Source organism: Mugil cephalus, chromosome 14 (assembly GCF_022458985.1).
Source record: "Mugil cephalus isolate CIBA_MC_2020 chromosome 14, CIBA_Mcephalus_1.1, whole genome shotgun sequence".
Classification (NCBI taxonomy): Eukaryota; Metazoa; Chordata; class Actinopteri; order Mugiliformes; family Mugilidae; genus Mugil; species Mugil cephalus.
In genome coordinates, this window is record NC_061783.1 from 16,074,920 (window position 1) to 16,098,012 (window position 23,093).

The following is a 23,093-nucleotide window of genomic DNA, read 5'->3' on the forward strand; positions in this document are numbered from 1 at the left end:
ATTAATTCATTTCACAAATGCAAATTGATTTCAATTTTCATGTTTGATGTGCTTTTTGTTGCTATAATGAGATTTATTATTACAAATCTTGCTGCGTGGGCTCCACTTCATTACGTGTCCAAACAGAAATGCAACAGATGCAAGAAAATTGCCTGCAGGTTTGGTAAATAAACGGTCCTGCTTGTGTTTTGTTCAGACTTTAACCCTACAACTAAATGACTCAATGCACTGTGTTCAAGCTTTTTTAAATTAAGCATTTTTGCACATAGCTAACAGATAATTTCCACATTACTTGACCGTGGTGGCCAAGAGAAACAGATCAGCCTTTGATCTGGACGAAAATGCCGTCACGTGAGCTGAATAATATGTGATGATTCATTTCCTTTTTGAAATACAGCACAGAAAAAAATAATTTACTTAGATTTACGACCGTAACAACCTCAAGTACTGTATAAGGAATCAAGATATCATCTGGAAATTTATGAGGGTTTATCTTTGTGCCAGGTCCCACAAACTAATTAGCCTGTATTGGAAAAAAACATCATCATTATGGTCTGTGCGATAAAGGTTGTATTTCATAGCAACATCAAGAGGTAGGATACACCCATAAAAATAAAAAAAATAACTGGCTACTTATCACCCGGATACATCGACCATGATGATCCAATTACAAGTAATGCTGTCAAGGCGAACCACATTTTTTGTCAAATTGTGGTGCACTGACTGAAATAACGAATACAGTATCTAAAAGCACTATGCATGTAATGACACCAATCCGCTAACCCTGGGCTTTAGCACTAACAGTTCATAACTCTAACATTTAAACCTCATCAAAGACACATGCACACACGCATAAATCTCCTTAACCCGAACCTGATTCAGCCCAAAATATGAAACCCTGTCGTTACTGTTCCCGTGATTCTCTGCTTCTTCAGAGACAGCACACTTAAGGCTGCCACACAAACGCAGCTCGCAATTACTGCGGTACGTGCGGCAGAAAACCGAAGATGTGTGTTTTGAGAGGTCGCAGTTTGTCTTCGAACGGAACGCAGCAAATGATACGGATGTTACTCGAGGCCACAGCCATAATAGTTACAGAGAAAACCCGCAATCTTGTAATATCACACACCGTAAAACGAGCCGGCCGCCACAAAACCAGATCAGAAAACAAAGCTCGCGTGTCAGCTCACGTCAGCCGAGACACCTGTGAAACACTGCGGGGTACAATAGTGGGATTTGCAGCTGCGGTGTTAATCTTACTACATCTATTGTATTTCTAAACCCCCCTAAAAGAGAGACCACACTGATACAGGCTCGTCTGATTAGTGTGCATTTCAACTAAACATAAAGTATTGTGACCAAGAAGGAAAAGCTTATTTTAGACACACATTCACATAAGGTGTATGAAAACCAAAGAGGGCGAGCTAGTCTTGTGACTGCAACACTGAAGCGTGTATGGGAGAACATACAGTAGTTGTGGATCTATGACCACTTTTCCGTGAATTTTTAAATTTGCCACGTTTGGCGTCTTATATAAGATATACATAATGAGACGGAATTTCAACAAATACAAATCCTCCTTCCTGAAGCTTAGCGGACAAACCCTTTGATGCAACACAACCCCCCAATTGGAGGATCCGTTCGAGCCCGTCAGCCAATCGCAGAGCGGCACTGCTGCCAAGCAGGAGATAGTGGAAACAAAAGGTGATGATGTTAGTCACACGGTGGAAGGATACACGATACGTGAATGATATCAGGGCCTTGCGTGGCCAAATATACCTGTCACCTCCCCTAACCACACTCGAGTTTCATTTTGATGGAAAGCACGTACTCTGCGTTCATCTTCTGCTCTGTTGCGTTACTTGATAGAATTGCCGCACATGCATTACCAAAACCATCGTCCTTAGTGCCCGACGTACGACGGATGAGGCCATTTGTGATTGCGTTTGTGCGAGTTCCGCACGCGTGTGTGAGGATTTCTCTGTTGCCGGTGGATTTACATGATAATGAGCCATACTGCACTCTGACAACACTCTGAGGAGTAATAATTCAGCGCAGGGAGAAGAGCAACAAGGAATGACTCTGTCAGTAGTAGCAGTAGGAGTTGTTCCCCTGACATCACTGCAGCAAGAGTGAGTAAAACTGACCAACGGTGACTAAAACGGAAACGATTTCTACATGGAAATTTGTGATCTAAAAGACCTGGGAAGTGTAGCTGGAATCAAGAACAGATGGAAAGCTAGTACTTAGGCCTACCAGTCACACCGGATAATAAATAAATCCATATAGGTAGAAAAAAATGATGGCAATAAAAGTCTCTAATGTACATAGTAGTATTCTGGTAAATGTCCAATTTCATTCAAGGCATAAAACAAAAGTGTTTTTACAGAGTCAACATCAGATATTAACAGCATGCAAAGATATTTACAGACATATTTTATATCTGAAATGATCATCTCTTTGTTTAAAAATGGAATTTGGTTAGTGGCTGTAGTTCTCATGTCTCTATACTGTAGGAATCACATGACCAATGTTTACAAGCGAGGCACACAAAGCTGGTGAGAAACTATTCCCGCTTCGTGAGTATCGCCTTATTATTAAGCTTCTTAAAATACCACTAAAGGAAAATCTGTTTATTTTGCCGTGTTTGTGTCCACTATCACAGATTCTACGCGTGTCGGTCGTGACGCTTTAGTGAAATGTAAGCACGGGTTAAAGTCTGTTGTGCCCTCCACCTGACGTCGCTTGGTACAGTTTAAGAAACGCGTGATGCAACCGGTCACATAGCTTTGTCAAAAATAAACCCCCCGTCTGCCGGCCACAGTTCCCAGGCCTCGGGGACCACTACTTCTGCAACTCAGCCACAGCTGTGCGTCGCGGGCTTAATGGAAAGTGTCAATGGGGAAGGCTCGGAGCACAGACGGATTGCCAGCTGAGTAAGAAAAGCTTCCATATAATGACATCAATAGAGCGCTGGTGACTGAAGACAGATGTGTCTCTAGTGGAATCTTCCCAGTATAAAAAAAAACAAAAACAAAAAAGCAACAACAAAATGCCACACTCCATGTGTCAAGTGGCCTTGTGTTCTTTTTTCGTTTTCCGTGCGTTGCACAGTGAATAGATATGAGTCCAGTGAGTTCATGTTTGTCTTAATTATGTCAAAAAACCCATTTAGAAGTACGCCACATCTACTGCACGATACAAAATATACTAAAGCGCCCATCGAGTCTGCCTCGTCTGGCTCAGCACAAAAGTCAAACTCAACTGCTGCACTCCTGAAATAGCAATACAGGATTTAATTTTGCAGGTAGAAGAGAATTCTCGGGATCTTAATAAAGCACTAGCAGCCTTTAACCTGCCACCCCAGCCCCCAGATTGATCAGTCAGTAATTCGAATTCATTACATACAGCTGGCTCATACTAATGGAAAAGCTCACTGAAAGCCTTGCTCAATAATTAATAAAGCTGCTAATAAAGATAGGCTGACACATTGTTTGCCTTTTATATAATGTAAAAGGGCAGGCGTCATGGACACATTCGTCGATAAATCAACGGATGAAATGTTCCGCTATCTTTCTATGGTATATCTATTAACAATAAAAAGGCACAGTTGTCAATGTGTCAGAATATGAAACTTTGATCTGGGTTTTACAGCAGCTCAGGTGGTAAAGATCAACTATGTGTAGGGTTCGATACACTGGTGGGGATTTGCCGTTCACATGAACCTTTAAGAGTGAACACAAGCTTTACCATGCGTCCATTGTCCAAGCAAGAAAATAAGCCAACACGTTTGAATTGCTCGATTTGTCTCAAAGATATTTTTGAGAATTAAAGTAGCAACATTAGAAACCATAATAATATTTAGCCCTTTTATCTGGCAAACTGCTCAAATGATTTAAATTATTTGACCCATCAACTCATCAATTACCCTATTTCAACATTTCAGTTTACAGCAAAAGTAATTTTAGTACTTTAGCGCAGGTTACCCTCACTTGAGTGTTTGCATGGGAGTGAAATAACAGCACAGGAGCCAAGTGCATCTTTAGCCAGACAGTGATTCAAAGCACCAGGCCTGGTTCCCCGTAATCTCAGTTCTTTGCCAGCCTTGCTGTACTGGGATTTAGTCCAATCAATAGGGACTGACGTAAGAGAGGTGTTACACACTGAGAGACCCGTCCCTTGAGATAACTGAATATCTCTACATCGTGCATCGCCAAATGCACAATTACACACTGCGGATGAGAACGTTAACACATTTTAGTGCCAATCAAATAGCCGTTAACGCAGAGATGTACATTATGATGCAGCCGTGCATCTGAGCCAAGTCATTATCATAAGGTAAAGATGCATCAGTCTATATGAGTATTTGAGTAGTTCAGCTCTAACAGAGGAAGGAATCTTGTCAATAAAAATGTCAATATTTTGTGCATATAATAACAAAAAATAAGATATTAAGATACTTTTGGTTGATTGGTTTATGGTTCACTGCTAAATTGATTACATGCTGATTACGATGTTTATATTGATCCCTAATTATGCCAGCTCCTGTGGACAAGCATGCTGAAAATTACCAAAAGAGTCTGATTGCTCAAACAGAGACCCAATAAGTGGAACACTTAGAAAAACAAAAGCTGATATTTGCCGCTGTGTGAAATGTATTTCATTTTACTGTGCACGTTCAACAACTGGAGCACAAATTTGATACTAGATTCTGATTGCGTACGATGCTAAAATCCCATGCCTAATGGAAAAAGGGCTTGAGCAAGGATGTCTTTATGAAGTGCAATTCATATTTTTATATGGTTCACAGTAATCTTCCAGCCAAATCCAACATCCTACTATAGTGTACTTTATTGTTTTAAATGTTACTTCCGCAAAAAAGCAGCTGCACATTTTGTTTTTCTTTTTTCCATTTTAACTGATTGCCTGTGGTCACTTGTTGTTCTGCCACAAAACATCCTTGACCTACTGAGGTATGAGTTCTGCAAGACCCCCTGTGTCATCTGAAACCAAGATCTTAGCATGAAGTACCACATGCTGCAGCTTCCACGTATCACACTTTTTCCATCACATCTTGCGACTCTTAGTTGCTGGTTCATGGTTTGAACCCCTGTCGGTAAGTGCTCACCAGTTTCCACCTCACAAACCTTGCCATCTTTGCACCTGCCCACTTCCTGCATCACACACACACTGACAACATTCACTTAATACACCTTGACATCCGTCAGTGTCAGCAGATCCTGGGTTACTGGCGTACACACACAGATAATCATTTCATAATTTGAGCAGGCAGCTGTATATTGCTGACTAGTCATTAAATTATTTACCACCCAAGAGCCTTGCAATATCTGGAGAGGGCACGACTTGTGTCCTGTACCTCACATTTCTTGATACCTGTATTTAAATCATCTACTTTAAGGAGCTGGAAAGAAACGTCACATGATAGAAACAGTGGAAGAACAAACTGATAACACAGGTGGATGTAATCACTGCTCCCAAACTGGCAACCTTTCACACCCATATACACAAAAATGGTAAACATATCCCCTCCACGTCTCAAATATTTGCCGTTCTCTTCATGTGCACCTGATTTTAGCTGTCTCTTACTCTATTTTTGGTTTTAGGTTGTCTGAATGGAAGTAGGGAGTATAATTCACTTTGGATAATAAACATCGCTCCTTGTTTGCATTCTGCTACCTTGGCGGACCAATCCCCCCCCCTCCCCTCCTCCTTTCTTGGAGAGCTCCTCTCTCCCTTCCTATTCTCCTTGTCCCGCTCCTTCAAGCAGCCATAACTGTGTCTGTGATGGTTTCCTCTTTTTCGTGCTGCTGCTGCTCGCGGCCATGGAAAAAAAAAAAAAGAAAAAAAAAAGACGGAAAGAAAACATTTCTGTTTCAAGAGGGATGTCTAATAAGGCAACAGCTCTTCAGCCCCAGTTTCACCTTATCCCCTCTCCATCCTGACAACTCTGCCTTTATCATTCTGGTCAAATGCACAGACCACCTGCCCCATTCATCGGCACCACTCCACTCTCCCGCTGAAGAACACGAGCAGACAAACCGACAGAAACACAAACACAACGGCGTTGATGATGCACACACAGAGTCTGTTCACATCATGACAGTTAGGCACCCAAAAAAACACACACAAGACCGGACGTACCGAAAGCACATGTTCCCCTTCGCCCTGTTCATCCATTTAGATTAAAACATCCGTAAAGCAAAGGCAGGAGGCTACGTTAACCAGTTCCTTCTCTCTGCTGGTTATCTGTGTTGCAGAATGTGTGTGTGTGAGCTGCGCGCTAACAGAGACAGTGTCGCACTCGGTCTGTTCCCTCTTCCTCAGCTCATCTCTTTATACAGACGGAGGAAGAGAGAGGTGGGGGAGAGCTGCTTCAGAACACACAGTGCTCGGCTCTACCCCGTCAGCCCGCTCTTTGCACAGCAGCCAATCCCACTATGCCACCATGAATATTTTATTCGCCCCAGCCAAGAGCTTTAAAAACACACGCAGACCCGCCGCCGCACGGAGGACACACATAGACACATTTGGAGGACGTACAAATGCTCACCCGCTGAGGTATTCAGGTCACAAAGAAGAGCCACCCCCCCAACACGGATAAATAGAAACAAGCGCACACGTGTGGGCTCGTCATTCCTCGCAGGGCGCAAAGAATTGAAAAAAAAGCACAGTTTATTCATTAAAATTCCAAATGCCTCCACGCCTTTGACTTTGACATTCAGAATCCCTGTCATAGCTTCTGAGCTGAACATGTCTTTCAACAACCTGTAATTTCACAAAGAACCGGGGCTTGTTTGTTCTCTGCCCACAAAAAGAGCTTCTGTGCGAGCAGGGCAAATGAACATATTTCTGAAACCCGAGCAGTAATTAAAGGGTCTATTTTCTAATTCAGAGAAACACTGTGTATCCCTGCCCAGGTCAGAGATACCCAGTGGACGCGGCTTCCAAAAACCATAAAGGCAAAGGTGAAATCAAACCTAGAATTAATAATAGTACAAATGAAATGGGCATAAAATTAAACAGAAAGAGTGACATCTAATGGCCAAACCTACACTGAGACGAATCACTAGAGGAGACACTAAGTAGACACTAGTGTTGTGCAGCAAAAACCGACTTCTAGTGGACAAGAATTGCACAAGATATTAAAGCTTGAACTAGGTATACAAGTAACATTTTTTCTGATATTTCTGATATTAGATAAAAAGTCAAACATGTGAAAAAAGCCTTCACATATTTTCCCGACTACGCTGCTGAACCTATCCAGAACTAATATCCTGCTACTCTTGCACTACCGCCACATCTATAGTCATGAACCATGAACCGTGAACCATTTGCATACATCCTGCTGTAATATAGTTTCTGTGAGGCATTGTTCGTACACATCCTGCTCCAGCTGCCACAGTTTATATTATCTATACTGTACCATCTGAACATATCCTGCATATCGCGCACACTGGAACCTGGTATGTTTTCATATCAATTATCCATTACGTATATCTGTTCACATGAACGTACTCTGCACTTCTGGTTGGATGCTAACTGCATTTCATTGTCTTGTACTTTAACATGTGTAATGACAATAAAGTTCAATCGAATCTAATCTAATACAGCCACGCTATAATTGCCACTTCTGATAAGGTACACAGAAACAATTTCTGTGACGCAGATTTTCACTTGCACCTCCTGATTTTTTACACACGAGAGAGAAAGCAAAGTGGACAAAGGTTAAATCCTCAGTTTATTAGCTCCATTACCTATCGCAGTTTATTTCAGTACCCTCCACAAAAACATAAACAACCTCCAAAGACTGAGGCCGCAATCACCACCTTAATGAGTTGATATGTTATCCTGGTCTCGGTTGAGCTTTTATATACTCTACACAATATTTGGCTCGGTTTTATCTGTTCAATTACATTGTCGTGACACACACAAGCTTAAGAAACATGCGATCGAATGTTGCTGTTTTGAATCCCTTGACTAGAGCAAATAAAACTGCTCCCTCAATAAACATTGTTAAAGTGGGTTACATCCAACCCTACTCTCTGAAGTGTATGTAGTCTTACAAAATGTTGAGTGTGCTTATAAGTCTAAATATATTCTTCATATCTTACTGAACAAAGTCCATCAGAGGGACATCATTAAGTGCAGTTACTATTTATAACGCTGAGCCAATAAACGTCGAGGTCATAAAGCACACTACACAGCAAAAAGAAAACCATCTTTCACTATAAACAAATTATCATGGCATTCTGGTGAAGACTTAACCCATTATATTACACACTCGCTTGCCAGTTTATTAGGGTTCTCATAAAAAAATTGATCATTAATATAACAGTCATTAACATTTGTAGCCTGATTAAGTTTATAATGTTCCGTTTATGCTGAAACGGCGTAAGAAATCATGATAACAGTGTCGAATCAGCAGCTCTCTCATTAATTTTTAACAAATATTGAGCGCCATAACCTTAATCAAGCCGAGACTGAGGGAGTGTTTTATCACAAGGCGATTGTTTTCATTAATGTGTCCAACAAACTAGCACGTGCGTGCATGCGACGGAGTCGTCATAAACTTATCTCGCACCGGCTACTGAAACATGAAAAGCCACAAACATCGCCCGAGACTACCATCAAAACCATAAAGTCAGGAGAACAATGGCCACTCAGTGTCTTTACTGTACGTACCATGAGTGCGCTCTTTGTACCGTCTCTGTAAAACACCAAATTATAAATACTGGCTGACTGATTGTGGCTAACCATTTAAATGAGATCCTCCACATGTATGGAGCTGAAGGCAACATCTTTGAAACCTAACAATGGGACCGGTCAACCAGCAAGCGTGGAAATAACAAGAGTAGCATGTTGAAACTAGAGTTGTGTGTTTTTTGTTTTGTTTTTTTTTTAAACATGCACAATGAAGCCGAATGTCTGACTCGAATGACTGGCCAGTTCACTGGGATTTTCATTTAAATGCGTTAACATAGACACTTTATTAGGCATCGAGCAGCAGAATTACTGACTAACTGTGTCACAGTGAACACACCGATGACATCAAAGTCTAACAAGTCTAACAAGCACACAACCGGGAACCGGCAGTCCACTCCCAGCTGACTTCTGGGGGGTTGAGTTTCCTCACATGCGTACACTAGTTCATGCACACACATATGTACTTTGGCACTCTTACAGAACCTAGTAGTGGACAACCCTACACCGGCGCTAATGTCAAAACAGTCGGTGTGCATTTTAAACTTAGCTCTGCAGCCAGTTTCTTTTTTGGGCTCGGTAGCCGTGCTGTGTGTTTGATGCTCATCCTTCCTATCGGTGACAGTAAACCTACACCCAACTGACAGGATGTGGGGACTCTCACCCACAACTTAGCTCAAGCGTCACATAGAGGAGAGCTGGTCCTGTAACTCATGTGACTGAGTAATACTGTACTCATACTAGGAGCACACACACTCACACTGAGTCTTTCAGCTACACGGTCATTTTTCCTCTCCCGGAGCACAAGTTTTCGCAGCAAAATTCACCGCACTTCCTGACATGGAAATGATGCAGCAGACAGAACTCTGTCTAGGGCTCTATTTCGGGGGTATTTGATATGCAAATGAGACTTTTATTTCTCTAAATACGCCAGCCCGTCTGGCTGGGACACATAACCTGTTGGACCTGAGGGAATAAAAAATGGTGAAGTCGGCTACAGATCGACTGTACCGCAGGTGTCAAACATACAGCCAGAAGCACAGGCAGTCACAGTCTAATCTGGCTAACACAGCACGAATATGCAATGTGCAAAAATAACACAGAAGACTAAATGAAGATAACTGCCGTCCCTAATTTAGCCACTGTTTTTAGCCACTGTTTTTAGCTCCGGCTTTTAAAGTTAACGTTTATTAATGTGCATTGCAGGACTAAACAGCAGACAGCAATGTGCAAGTGTGTAAGAAATTTCTTTTGAAGGACAATTTATCAAATGTAAACATTCCCCTAACTTACCTGTTTTTGGCACCAAAACAAATGAGTCTGGAGTTGTTGTTATTTATAGGTTATTATGCTGTTAGGCCCCCTTGAGATCAAAATGGGAAGTATGTGGCCCCCAAACTAAAATGAGTTTGACACCCCTGAACTATAAGACTTATAAACTTCTGTCAGACCCACGAAAAGGCTTCTCACATCTGCTTTACGAGCACGTTTTAAGTTTTTGTTTTTTAAAGTTCACAGACTAATGGTCAACCCTCCCAAACTCACTAACGGGGACACACACCCGTTTAACGTGACAGGGCTGACTCGTGCCCGGCTAATTTATTAGCAATGGCTACATGGAAACAAATAAAGACGAGCTAGGCAGCTGAAAGCCGGTTAAGGAAACACGCTCGTCTGGAAGGGACACTCGGATAAACGCTTTCGCTGACTTTACCGAGGGGGGCTTGAAAAACAACTTACAGCCAAGCCACGTGTCCGAAAGTAGAAAGCCAGCTAACAATAGCAAGTCGCCGGGGTCGCGTCTCACAGAGTCTGACTCCCAAGCATCCCTTGTACTTGTACGGTTGCTTGGCAAACAAGGGGAAAAACCCAGACAAAGGAGACGTGAGTCTACAGCGGCTGTTTGTCGGTACGCGTTACTTACTGTTCTCAGAAGGGGTCTCATTTGCTCTGACGGTTCGTCCATTTCACCTGCCGGTGGTGTTCTCCTCATCGTTAGCGCTTTTTCTTTTGCCGGCTGATGATAAGATCGGGCCGGATGACACTTATGTTAAGAGTGAGGAGGGGGGGGAGACTGGCTGTGCTTTTCCTAACAACGCGGCAAAAGACACGCCTCTAAAAATGATTGACACGACTGACTGCCAATAGGCTGTCAAGTCCTGGCGCTCTCAGCCAATCAACATTAATTACGTCATGATGTGGGTGGAGTCTGGTTCCCTGTTCCCATAAAGACCCAAGCGGGCTTTTTGTGTTTTGTTTTATGTTTTGCACCATATTAGGAAGACTGTAGGAATGACGGACAAAGTCTAATATCATTATCACTATCTATCACTATCACAATATAATGAGGCCCTAAATAATTATTATGTATTAATTATTTATGCATGTACATAAACTGAAAATGATAAGAGAAATAAAATGCATTTATAAACAAGGCAAAATAATAACTTTGCTTATCCCACACTGGGGAAATTTGCAGTGTTGGAACAGCATATAGTTTAAGGACAGTGCATGTAAGAAATGGAGAAGTAAACATTAAATAACAACACAAAGAAATAGCGATATCAGCAAGTTTTACATGAAGACAATCTGGCATAGTTCAAATGTTTTGAATAAAGTTGAAAGAAAATATGTCACAAATGAGTGACATTAACTATATATGGTACTTTTAGTTCTTCTGAACCCTAATCTCAACAGATTCCCATTTAAATCATACAAACCTCCTACTGTTTATGTATCTTGAACTTTTCAATAACAATGACTTGACAATGACGGATCAGACTCCACTGAGGACTTTGCAGTAATGATAAGATAAGAAATCAGTAAGGCCAATGCATCCACGAATAGAAGCAATGCAAAATTGTTCCTGGTGTTCCTACAAGAAAACAACATTTGCTCTGGAAGTTTCTTCTGGTTAACAAAAAAAACATTTAGATTTTACCTATCAACACAGCAATAAATAAAACTAGCATTCTCGTTTCTGACAAACCAAATGAATGCATTCATTAAGAATATAGTTAGATTAAGTTTCAGCCTCAACAGACTAAAGCATCAATAAGGTATTGCATGGAGATCTGTATTTTAACATCATTCTTCCGTAAATGTGATAGGAGAGAATGTACTATTCAGTGTGAATTTGGACAAATTTAGTCTTGTTAAAATGCAGTTAGCTGGCTGCTTGTTATTAGCTCAGAGGAAGTTCGAGGTTTGAGACGTGTGATTTTTAAAACTCCTGTGCTGTGTCCTCAGAAAACCTATGTGAATGTGGAAAAGTGGCTGTGCCCTGAAGGAACCTAAATCACCTGCAGAGGTCACTGTTTCTTCGTTATGGACTTCAGATTTCTTTTCTTTTTTTTCAGTATAACAATATAACAACAGAAGTATCACATCGTATTATTAATCACGTCAAAATGATTAGAACATAACAGTTTAATGCATGATCACGAGTTGCAATGACTGCAAGGACGGTATGTGGTCAGTATACATACGGTAAAAAGAATGATGACTATGCTAACAGATCCTCACATGTTAACTTTATAATACATAAGTCTACATAAGTCATTTTAGATGTTCCGTAAAAGCTAAACGTTTGCTTTGAAATGCAATATAATCAATCAACCTTTGTATGATCAGTAAAAACAGAATCGAATTGAATAATCTTTATTGCCATTGCAGAACTGTACAGAAGTTGAACAGTGCAACGAGATTTAGTTTTAGCTCCGTAAGATGTAATACAATATAAAGTATTTGCACAAAGTTGACATTAAATCCTTCTAATCCCACAACCTCTTGGCTCAAGCGCGCGAGCAGTCACCTTTAATCCTATTATGATTTATTTTCTGATCTGATAGCGCTCATGTGTAATAACTCGTATTTACCAGGAGATGGCACTGCTGTATCAAACAATTCTCTTCCATAATTTAAGGCGGGAGTTGGCTGCCAGATATAACAAACATTAATTCAGTCTTTATAGGATATACGTGTGGTTCTCTTACGTTGTATTCTTCTTATTTAAATCATAAATAAAATATTATATATAAGTGAAATCAAAATATTCTAGAGGTATTTTGTAAAATAGTTAGATAATGATAGACCAATCTTGGCCTGTACAGCTACCTTTTATGATCCGGCCCTGGCAGACAATTTCAAACAGTGTTCCACATCCATTTAGTACACACTGAATCCAATTTACGCAGCAATTACACTCCTCAGTCATGTGCATTATTACATAACCACTTGGCGATCATGTCACGAGCCCATAACGTAAAACAGTACAGTCAGAATAAAAATCAGACAGGTGCAAACTGCAGAAGAAGTCGGCTCTTTCAGAAGAGTTCATGGGTGTCTTCCTTTAAATAGAGCGCGTTCCTCACCCGCCCATCAACCTCCGGCATAATCACGCGGCAGCTCAGAAATAGAACTGCGAGGTGGGAGATCAAACTATCACCTCTTAATTGTACCCCGAGTCTTAAAGATGCTGAGAGCCCATTAGCGCACAAAGAAGTGTGCTGTGTACTGCTCCTGAAACATGCAATGCTATAATGCAGCTGGGAGATGAGTCAGAAGTTAGACAAGTGGAAGAAGCACCACACTGGCATCCACCTGTGCTGGGACTCATGTAAAGAGATGCAGAGTGCAAGGTGTGGTGATGATGAGAAAGAAAGTTTTCTCTCTCAGAGCTTCGGAAAAGAAAAAGACAGGAATCCATGTTTAACTTACTGCTGGAGAGAAAACGGAGATATTTCATATTAAACGCACAACTGCATTACATCTGATGTTATTTTTAGTTGAAGCATGTGAGAAGTGATGGATCAGAAGGCGGAACATGTTAGTCACGAGACACAAAATGAATATTGACTGTGCTATGTTTTGTGCCGGAAGCTGCAGAAATTTAAAGTCCCTCTTTCCCAGAAGGCTTAGTGGATGTTGTTTTTCTCCAGTGGTGAGGCCTTCTGAGGGTGCCAGGAGAGAAGGAAGAGAATGTGAAATTCCCAAATCTGTTGGAGCGCTCCGTCAAAGTGCCAATGCATTGATTTTGACCACAGATCTTTTCCGCTCGACTGCCTCTGCACGCGCTACCCCGAACACTGCTCTCAAGGCCGGGGTCTTGTGGGAGCCTCAGTGCCCCTGAATCGTGTTCAACTCTTCTGGGACTCTCGGAGGAGGAGGAGGAGGAGGAGGAGGAGAAGGGGGGGCGTAGAGGCCAGTGACCAGCATGGTGTACCCAAATCGACACAGGGATGGGTAGATGGTGGGAGGGGTAGGGGATGGTAAATGGTGGTCGTGATCAGGCGAAGAAGGTGGGAAGAGGGAAGGAGAGGGTGGGGGTCCGGCCTGTTGAGGTGCGTTCCACTGCCCTCCAGAGGGAACACAGGGGTTTGAAATCAATGTGCTGTTAAGTGCAGCTTAGCCGCAGGATACTCTCTCCAGCATTATCCATGCACCAGTGAGCGAGGGCCCTGCCTGCGTGCTGCACACGGCGTCTGAGGGCACCGACACGAGGCCCTCTGCGCCTCCAGTTCCTTTCACCTCCGTGCTCCCTGCCAACACTCAGCACCCTTCTCCAAACAGTTGTGGCCCCGCTAACTTGAGACTCATCTCACACCAGGGTTTCACTCCAACAGACCTGTGAGCATTACACCCGTACAGTAGTCGACCCACCCACCCCGTCCGCTGCTGACGGGCCACTTCCAAAGGAGGCGGTGAACCAAATTAAGCATTGTGTCGCGTACACGAGCACCTGGGGCGAGCTAAATATAGAGGCTTTGTCAGCATCATTAGGCCGTTGATGCCTGTGACCTCCACTTAATAATAAGGAGAACACATGCTCATAAGAAATAAAAACCAAATACTCCACGACAGGAACTGCCTCCAAAGAATTTGTTGTGCTAAATCTTTAGCAAACTAAGCTTGGTTCTGGTGCGGAACTCGGCGTTCAAAGAGAAACCAAAGAGGAAACAGCGTGTGTTGTTTAAAAAAAAAAAAAAAAAAAACGGATAATGACATTAACCTCAAGAAGTCAAACCGTTTTGGTAAAATAAAAGTGATTAACCAGATCACGCGTGAATGCATCACAAAGCCGCAGAGTGGCCATATGAGACTCGAGCAGTCCCCGAGGAACGACTCTACAGTAATTCTAACTGGCTTGATAATCATTTAACAGAGGTGACATTTATCAACACATCAAAAGAGGAAATATGGTGTGAAGAGGAAACATAATTGCTTCTATCTCAGTTGTGCCTGACTGTTGCTTTCTAAAAGGGGGCGTCCAAAATATCTTGACCCAGACACACGATGCTTGCCCCCGGCTGCATTTAGTCAGTGAGAGCAGTAATAGTGTGTGACTGAAGGTGAGGAAACAGCCCCGGGCCTTCATCTGTGTTTAGATGTCAGCCCTCCTTGGGTACAATATCTCCGTAGCCTTCCTTACATGAACTCTCGACGTGGTCGCCAAGAGACGGCCTGAGGGAAGGGCAAAGACATGCGACGGTTCACTTGTACACATGAGGCAAGAAAGAGAGAACTTTCGCCGACGCGTTCCACAGCCTGCTGGGCCTCGTTTCACTGACGCAACAGCCAAAGTCCAGTCGATTATTGAGGTTATTGTTAGCAATGTTGACAAGAGCGGAACACAGAAGTCAATTCTTCAGGTCTTATCCCAATGCGCATATCTCCTTTAAGTTAACACGGGCTGAATTTCCAGAAGCATGCTGTAGAGGTGTCTATTGATTGCTGCACCTCTTGCATGAATGGTTGAGGAAGACACAGTCCATCGACTTGTTGCTAGGATCTTTGGAGTTGTCGGGCGCTGCCAAGAATCACCTGTTATTAAGTTGTGAAATTGTGGAAATTTTTTTTTAAAAAAAGAGAATATTTTAACGAGCTCCAACGGGAAGACAAGTGATGTCAAGTGAAGTCATTAAGCAAATTTAAAGCAAATTTAAAAGGAGTTTAAATTCCACGTGCTAAATTAAGACGCACTCTAAAAAATGACAGCTTTGGAACCGAATTAACGACAAAGAATGGGCTTCAGTATTCTTCAGAAGGCAGACATGAGTGACCGTAATGGGAGATGTGGTTGTAGACGATCAGAAAAATAAAAATGGAGACAGAGCAGTTTGGTAATTGTCAGGCAAAATCTTAAGATTAATTCTAAAATGTGTTGGGAACAAGTGAACAGAGACCATTACAGGAAAAATACCCTCCTTGGTTTAGGGTTAGGGTTAGGGTTAGAGCTACTTGCCACTGTGTACGACTTTGATGTCATACACAGGTAGGATGATAGCAAAATTACATTAGTATTGCACAAACATGCATATTTGTATTATTAGTGACATTTAGGCCATATTTGGGGCATATGCAACAACCACACACATACAACCAGAGTCACAGTCATTCCCAAGGAATATCTCAAACGAGCGCTGCAAAGCATCAAACTTTGCCGAGCTCAAGAAGTTGCTTTGGAAAGCCGGAAAGTTAGAGATGATCTTTCTCTTCGTTTGTATCAGCTAATCACACACTCGTGCAACCGTCCTTTCTACTGAGCACGGTTGTTGTGGTTGCCCAGTTATAATCTTTCCTGCTATTCTGCGCCTCACAACAGCTTGCATTCAAAGGTCAAGACAACATGAAACGGAGAAGAAAAACAATGTCAGATGCTTGGAAATACAATTTGCTGACATGCACAAGTGCAAACATTTTTATTCTCCAGGCCCGAACGCCACCCCCCCCCCCCCTCCTCCCCAAGAGCCTTTTTCTTACAGCTTTCCTGAGAGGCCGGGGCAATCAAGCACTCTACCTTGTTAGGAGGTGTTAATTGGAGTTAGTCAGACTCCTCACTTTGTCAAGGAGTCTGACAACAGAATTAATTAGAATTCGAGTATGTAAATCAATTCAAATTGGGGTCCTTATGGGGGAGGAGATGAAGTATTTTCGGCGAAGAAAAACAGGTGCCGAGAACATGAGCCAAGCAGTCACTGTGTGAATATTATGACTTTTCTTTTCATGGATTTTATCTTCTCTAATCCGCTTTTGGAGAGGCCATAGATGTACAGTATAAATAGAGGTGTTGAGCTGAACATTGCCCTTACATGGATGGTTGACGGACCACTTTCCATTCCGCCCGTTTTCATATCTTCTACGTATTTAAGCCTCGCCTGCAGTTGCATTACTCCGTTAAATGATAAAAGGTGTGAAAACACCATGGCAACAACAGAAGGAATAGTAGGACTATCTGCTTTTGTGTGCTTTTCACCTAATTGGGTCTGTGTTGTGAATAATGTCATGTACGACTTGTAAATCTCATATTTAAATCACACTTTGCTCACTTGGATTGGGAGCGGCGGTGCTGCCTTGTAACACTTATTTGTTGCATGAGGGATTGCTCAGCTTTTATATGCACAAACCGCAGTGGGTTCTGAGAATTTCTACTTCCTACTTAACGAACAACATGAAAATGCTTTCTTAGTACACTCTTAAAGCAGCTTTGACACCACGTCTCCCCATGTCCTCTTTATTTTATGCTATTGCTATGATACTGTGTATTTTGACACTATATAAATGATTATGAAAAAATTATTAGCGGGACGGACCGAGAGTTTTAAAGCAGCCATAGTTTAATGAATGGTCATATGTATTCCTCCTAATTTTAAGTTCACATTGCATAATAACAGTGTAAATAATAACAGCTCTAATAAAATGCAAATAAAATAAAAGGCATCTTATTTAGATGCAAGGTGGAATTTATACTTTATATCTGCTGAAAACACTCCACACACGGCCATTTATTTTAAAGGCCAAAGTTCACCACCTCCACTACAAGCAATAAAATAGAGTTATTATTCACCTCTTAAGAACAAATGACTTTAGGATACGGCTCTAATGCAACGACTGTTTTATTTCCTGCATTTTCTGCCAGTGTAAAATCCCTTTCTACAGTTTTATTCACAGCTGAACATCATCTAAGAACTGCCACTGGCCCGGCTTAACATGACACAAACATACAAAACGAAATATTCTCAGAAAGACATTTGGACAATGCTTTATGAAAAGCTGTTTTATTATCCATTTAATAACACCTCCATGAAGACAATTTGTACAAGATACATCACATTCTAAAGTGCACGAATACTGTACAACAAAAAGGACTTAAATACGCAGGGGGAGGGGAGAAAATCCCATTTGTTAAAATGAAAAAAAAAAGTTTTAAAAAATAAAAAGGAATTAAATGGGACATGCTTTCTTTCTTTTTTTTTTGTCAAAAACAACAATCACTATGCATGTTTCTGCTCAGGTATGTGAGAGGGGCTGGCCTGGGAAAATAACCTTGTGCAGCTTGCTTGGGGGGAACACTAAGCTTTGGCACCTTTAGAGAAAAGAGAAAAAAGACATTAACAAGGAATGGAGAGCACTCAATAATAAAAGAAAAGAATTTATATTTAGCTTAAATAAATACAGTCTTAGGGGCTTGTGTAGAATGCATAATAACCCATGCCTTTTGGGTTGTCCTTGTTGTACTCCTCCGTTGTCAAGTCCTCACACTTGATGGTTGGGGAGTTCTCTGTGCTTGAGGCCCCGGGGGACATCCTGCGTCTCTTGCACACCATGGAGTACACACCAGAATCAGAAGAGTCCACTGATTTCAGTGAGTGGGACGTCTCGATCCAAGTTGAGGCCGGCGGCGCGTTCTCCTCAGCCAGCTTTTCTTTAGTGGCCCCCAGCTGGTCCTCGGGGAACGCTGGGGGGCTCGGGCGAGGGGACCAGGGCAGGCCCGTGGTCATTTTGCGCTGGTAAGAGCTTCTAGTGCCCCAGCCCGCGGCCATGGAAGCGAAGGCCGAGTCTGGGTAGTAGCCGAGGGCGTGGGACGTCTGCAGGGACAGGGGTTTGATGCCGTACGACAGCAGGCTGCTGGTGGAATAGTCGTTCTCGTATGACAGGTCCAGCTTGTTGGAGCCCGGCTGCTGGACTGGCGGGACGAACCAGCGCTGGGCAGAGGCAGCCGCGCTGGCGTCCTCGCTCTGAGGGGAGAGGAGGCTGTTGGTCTGGGGTACGGCCCGCTCGCCTGTGTAGAATCGGTTCTGAGGCAGGTTGTTGACAAACTGGTCCTGAAAGAAAGGCTGCATGGCGTATCGGGCCCCGGGCACGATTTGAGTGGAGCGTGGGGAGTCTGTAGGGGACGGGGTCAGCCTGTCGCTCTCTGGGGCCGTGTACATTCTGTTCAAGAAAAAGAAAAAAAAAAAAAGAAAATGTTAAACTCCAAGCCTAACACATGCATGCAACAACATCAAAAAAAAAAAAAAAAGTTAGCCACAGGAAAAAGGAAAAAGCCGCATTCACACTGTTTAAAGTGCAAGACACTTACGAGTCATAGTTATCCCGGAAGCCTTTTGCAAATGGGTTGTGATCAATCTTCAGCTGTGTGATCTGAAACAAACAAACAAAAAAAAAAAGTCAAATGAATGTGGTGCATCTAAATACAAGCCTTATCTCTGAAATGATACATAAAATTTAAATATGCGTGTTAACCTGAACTTAAAATGCAAATATTCTAAATGCAACAGGGACAAATAATAAAAAAAAAAGCTTACATCTGTGTTCTGATAAGCTGTGACGGCAATAAACTGGTTCTCTGGGAAGGTGAACGTCTGAGTTCTGGACTCGTTGCTCATGTCCTCCACTCCATCTTCTGTCACCTCCACGATGTGCAACCGTGGTTGGTATTTGTGAAGCGACTGCAAGACTATCATCTGAAGAACAGGAAATGGTCGGTAAGCACAAGGCTGCACACGTCAAACTGCATGCCATCAGCTGCATGCCTTATCTCACTCAGCTAAAATGGGAAATTGTTGACGAATGTTGAAATTAAAGCAAGTATTCTGGGTCCTTATATTCGGATGAATGCTTAAAAATATACTGAACAGGTTGATGAAGCAGTGTTGGAAAAACTGGCCCATTCATACACAAAACACGTCAAGAATCAGTGTCCAACCTGTGTGTTGTTGTTGTTGGCCCCTTTATTGTTGGTCAGCTTCAATTTGCCGAAAGAGATCTCTTGCCTCATCCAGTGAGCACCAGTGTTTGGAGATTCAGGGTGAACGTACATTTTGTTTCCTAAAATTAAAATGAGTCAGATTAGTGATGTGACAAACAAAAAAAGACGAAAGCAAAAATGTGCACATAATAAAACCGTGTCCAAGAGAGATTATTCTTCTAATCATGTCAGCTCAGAAATAAATTAACTAATTAAAAACAAAATATGACTGATTTGATTTTAAGTTTCTTTCTGTTTTATTTTTTTTTATCTCATAGTGGTTCAAGAGTTTTTTTTAAAATACCCTTTCAATTATAATATAATGAAAACAAATCTAACAAATGTCCCTTTATTTTGCTTATAATATTTAAAATGTCAAATGTGAGCTGTTCCTCTTTAGCGTCGCAGTCATTTCAAACACACATTTAAGCAGTAATTTCACACTTTAGCTGGCTCCCGAGGTGACCTGACATTTTTTTTTTAACCATTACTGCATTCAAATAAAATAAGACAACTGCAACATGTCAAAAAGAAATAATTTACTAATGACTGAAGAATTTTAAATTATTAGTTTGGAAATAACAAAAAATATGAATAGATTCACAGCTGACTGTTTTAGCCCAGAAGCTTTTTTTTTCTTTCCAAACACAACCTCTTTCTTTTTCGATTAATGTAAGCATTAAGACACATCTATCGGTGCCAAAGGTGACTTTGTTAATTCTGAAACTCACCTTGCATATTATTGTCTGCTTTTCCACAAGTGACCCACTTGCCGCCCTGAAAGCGCCAGTGATTCGGGTCAGCCAAAACAATTTCTACAAAGACATTGTAATGGGCCGTGAGGTTGAGTCCAGTGATGTTGAAACTGAGGAATGGGAACATCCGTCTGGAGGGGAGGGAAAGGGAAAAACGGAAAGAACTAATTAGTTGTGCGTAAAAGTATATAAACCGCAAGAATAAAATGTCCACGATGGATGCATTTAAATATCAACTTGGACTGAATGCTTCATCAACATTAAATTGCAAATACATTTAAATGTCATCGGCGTCGTAATTATTCTGCAGTGAAATTGTAAATTTTAAAATTATCCAAAACGAAAACTTGTAATTTAAACTTCTCAAGCCCCGAAGAAATATGTGGCTCGCATTCGTAAATTTTTACTCATGCGTAAATATTTCCGATTCATTCGTAGGCCTATCTTGAAATAATAATAATAATAATAAAAATAGATAATAGCTACACGCAGATGTAAAGATGAATTTAATTTTAAGCATTCCGTAAATGTAAATCGGTCCTTTTAGTAGCTCTGGCAGCATTTGCTTACCTGCCCTGTTTGGTGATGATCATCTCAGTCTGGTGCCGATGAAATTTCAGCCAGAGGGGTCGGTTGCACAGATAGACCTGCGCTCTGGCTCCGGCGACAGACCCCGGCAAAGACATGGAGCCGATACCCGTCCCAGTCCCGGGATAGGAGGGGTACAAACAGCCCGGGCCCTGGCTGAACTGGTACCCTCCGCTGCTAAACTGACTCCGACCGGAGCACACGGAGGACGAGGAGAAGCCCGTGGGAGGCAGGACGGATCCGTAATGTAGTGAAGCCGGATACCTGGTGCCGCTCGACCCGGTGTACACCGAGCCGGTCTGTCCTGCGTATGGAAAGAGGGAACAGGGGTTTGCCATGTCGGAACTCGCCTGGGACGACGAGATGAAGTATCTGTCAGAGCCAAGTTCGTCTATGTTGTACCGCCGACCGCTCGTCAACTCGTCCTCGCCCAGCACCGGGGAGCCTTTCCTCCCATCGGGCCCGGCTTTAGTGAAAGTGTCCCCCTCTCCTTCTCCGAGCATCCCGTTTCCCACCCCGCTCAGATATTTCTTAGGCGCGCTGCTAGACTCTGATTCCGTCCGGTCAACTTCTTGGTAGTCGAGCTGCGACGCCGGCCTCGGGCTGTTGTTGGCACTGTCCGTCGAGGACAGATTGTAAAAGGTCTTGGGTAAATTGATGCTAGCGCTGGGAAGAATGTTCTCTAACTGCATTGTTTTCAGATCGTGCAATAAATAGGAAATTCAAGAGTCCAGAGAGTGAATCTCAGCTAAGGAGCTGCCACCGGCGCCCGGGTTGTCTCTGTCTCTGCAGCCTCCCTCCTTTACGAATGATGGGAGGTTAAAACCTTGTCCTCATCTACAGATTTTCAGATCAGATTATGGGCTGGACATGAGATGTTCAACGGCTCTTATAAGATCGAGTGCTCCACACACACAGCAGATTGTAAGCGTTTGGGGGAGGAGCTTTTGAAGAAGAACACAGGGGTACCAGCCCTCTCCACAGCCAATAACCGCAAGAGTCTAATTCAATTAAAAAGTATGTGGTGGTAATAATACGGAGAGAAAGGTTGTTGTTTTTTTTATTTTTTTATACCACACGTGGATTTGACGAACGTGGTAATATCGCCACTCGGTTTACATCCATAAGTTAATGTCTTCTGTCCAAAAAAGAAAAAACTAAATTAACTTGAAACTTGTTGTAGAAAATAAACGAATCACATTCCAAAGCAACACGAAGAAATTCTTTACATTTCCCTCGCACTTTAAACAGGAAATGATCAAAAGTGGTCGCGTTTCACAAGTTCTGCAATTCTCATGGCGCACGCACAATCACATCTAATCTTTTTTGCGCTTCGGTTTCAAGCCACCGAGCAACAGCAACAGCAACAGCAGCACCAAAATACGCATTCATATGTAGCCTTGTAGCGTGCACGCTCTCACCTCACAAGACTTATCCTCCCAACAAAAAAAAAAAAGAAAAGAAAAGAAAAAGAATAACTGCACACACGAAGACCAGCTCGTCGGCGCGAACGCATAAAGAAATAAAAATCACACGTGCACCTTATTTCCTATAATTGGACTCCATGGCCTCTTGAGTCTCGCGTTGATTAAAAAAACAAACCCACAGATCGTAAAGATAAACGTAAAATTAGTTAGACAGTTACTTCTTTTTTTCTCCCACGTTTTTTTCTCAATTAAAAAAACTAAAAAGTTGGTTTCTATTGCGATCGTGTCATTTCCAGTCCCTTTGCAGCACAAACAAACAAAAAATAATAATAAAAACAGCTAATATTTTTGTTTCTTTTATCAGTTTTTTTTCTTTCTTACAATTTAAAAATTAACGTTCCATTTTTGAGCAATTGGGAAATAACACAAACATGATTTATTTCTGAGAGATTACAATAAAATCCTAAACAGTTCAGATCTCTTAATCTATTTTAATTTACCATAAAAATAAAATAAAAATGAAAGCTGTTAGAAGGTATATAATATACAATATAGGATATAAATGCTATATAA

The 23,093-nt window shown here is 41.9% G+C and overlaps 2 protein-coding genes across 12 annotated transcripts in view; both read right to left on the reverse strand.

Annotated features, from left to right (window-relative positions):
- Positions 1-10,800, reverse strand: part of LOC125019391 (sodium bicarbonate cotransporter 3-like) — a 35,579-nt gene extending 24,779 nt beyond the window's left edge. For 9 of the 10 annotated variants that reach the window (XM_047604135.1, XM_047604141.1, XM_047604139.1 and 6 more), the window contains exon 1: positions 10,646-10,800. In XM_047604135.1, coding sequence (XP_047460091.1) covers positions 10,646-10,714 — 69 coding nt within the window. In that variant the 5' untranslated portion in view covers positions 10,715-10,800. Of the gene's footprint in view, positions 1-6,162; positions 6,369-10,645 lie in introns of those variants that run through there. The other variant, XM_047604133.1, reaches the window with a different exon arrangement.
- Positions 10,801-17,761: 6,961 nt separating this feature from the next.
- Positions 17,762-22,504, reverse strand: eomesa (eomesodermin homolog a). 2 transcript variants are annotated; one of them, XM_047604144.1, is made up of 7 exons: positions 21,076-22,504; positions 20,482-20,636; positions 19,709-19,830; positions 19,308-19,466; positions 19,082-19,143; positions 18,215-18,933; positions 17,762-18,085 (listed from the first exon to the last, which is right to left on the reverse strand). In XM_047604144.1, the coding sequence occupies exons 1-7, from the start codon at positions 21,783-21,785 to the stop codon at positions 18,072-18,074; spliced, it is 1,941 nt and encodes a 646-aa protein (XP_047460100.1). In that variant the 5' UTR covers positions 21,786-22,504; the 3' UTR covers positions 17,762-18,071. The 2 variants fall into 2 exon arrangements, with proteins under 2 accessions (XP_047460100.1, XP_047460099.1); XM_047604143.1 differs by having other exon boundaries at positions 17,762-18,933; positions 21,076-22,503.
- Positions 22,505-23,093: the final 589 nt, after the last annotated feature.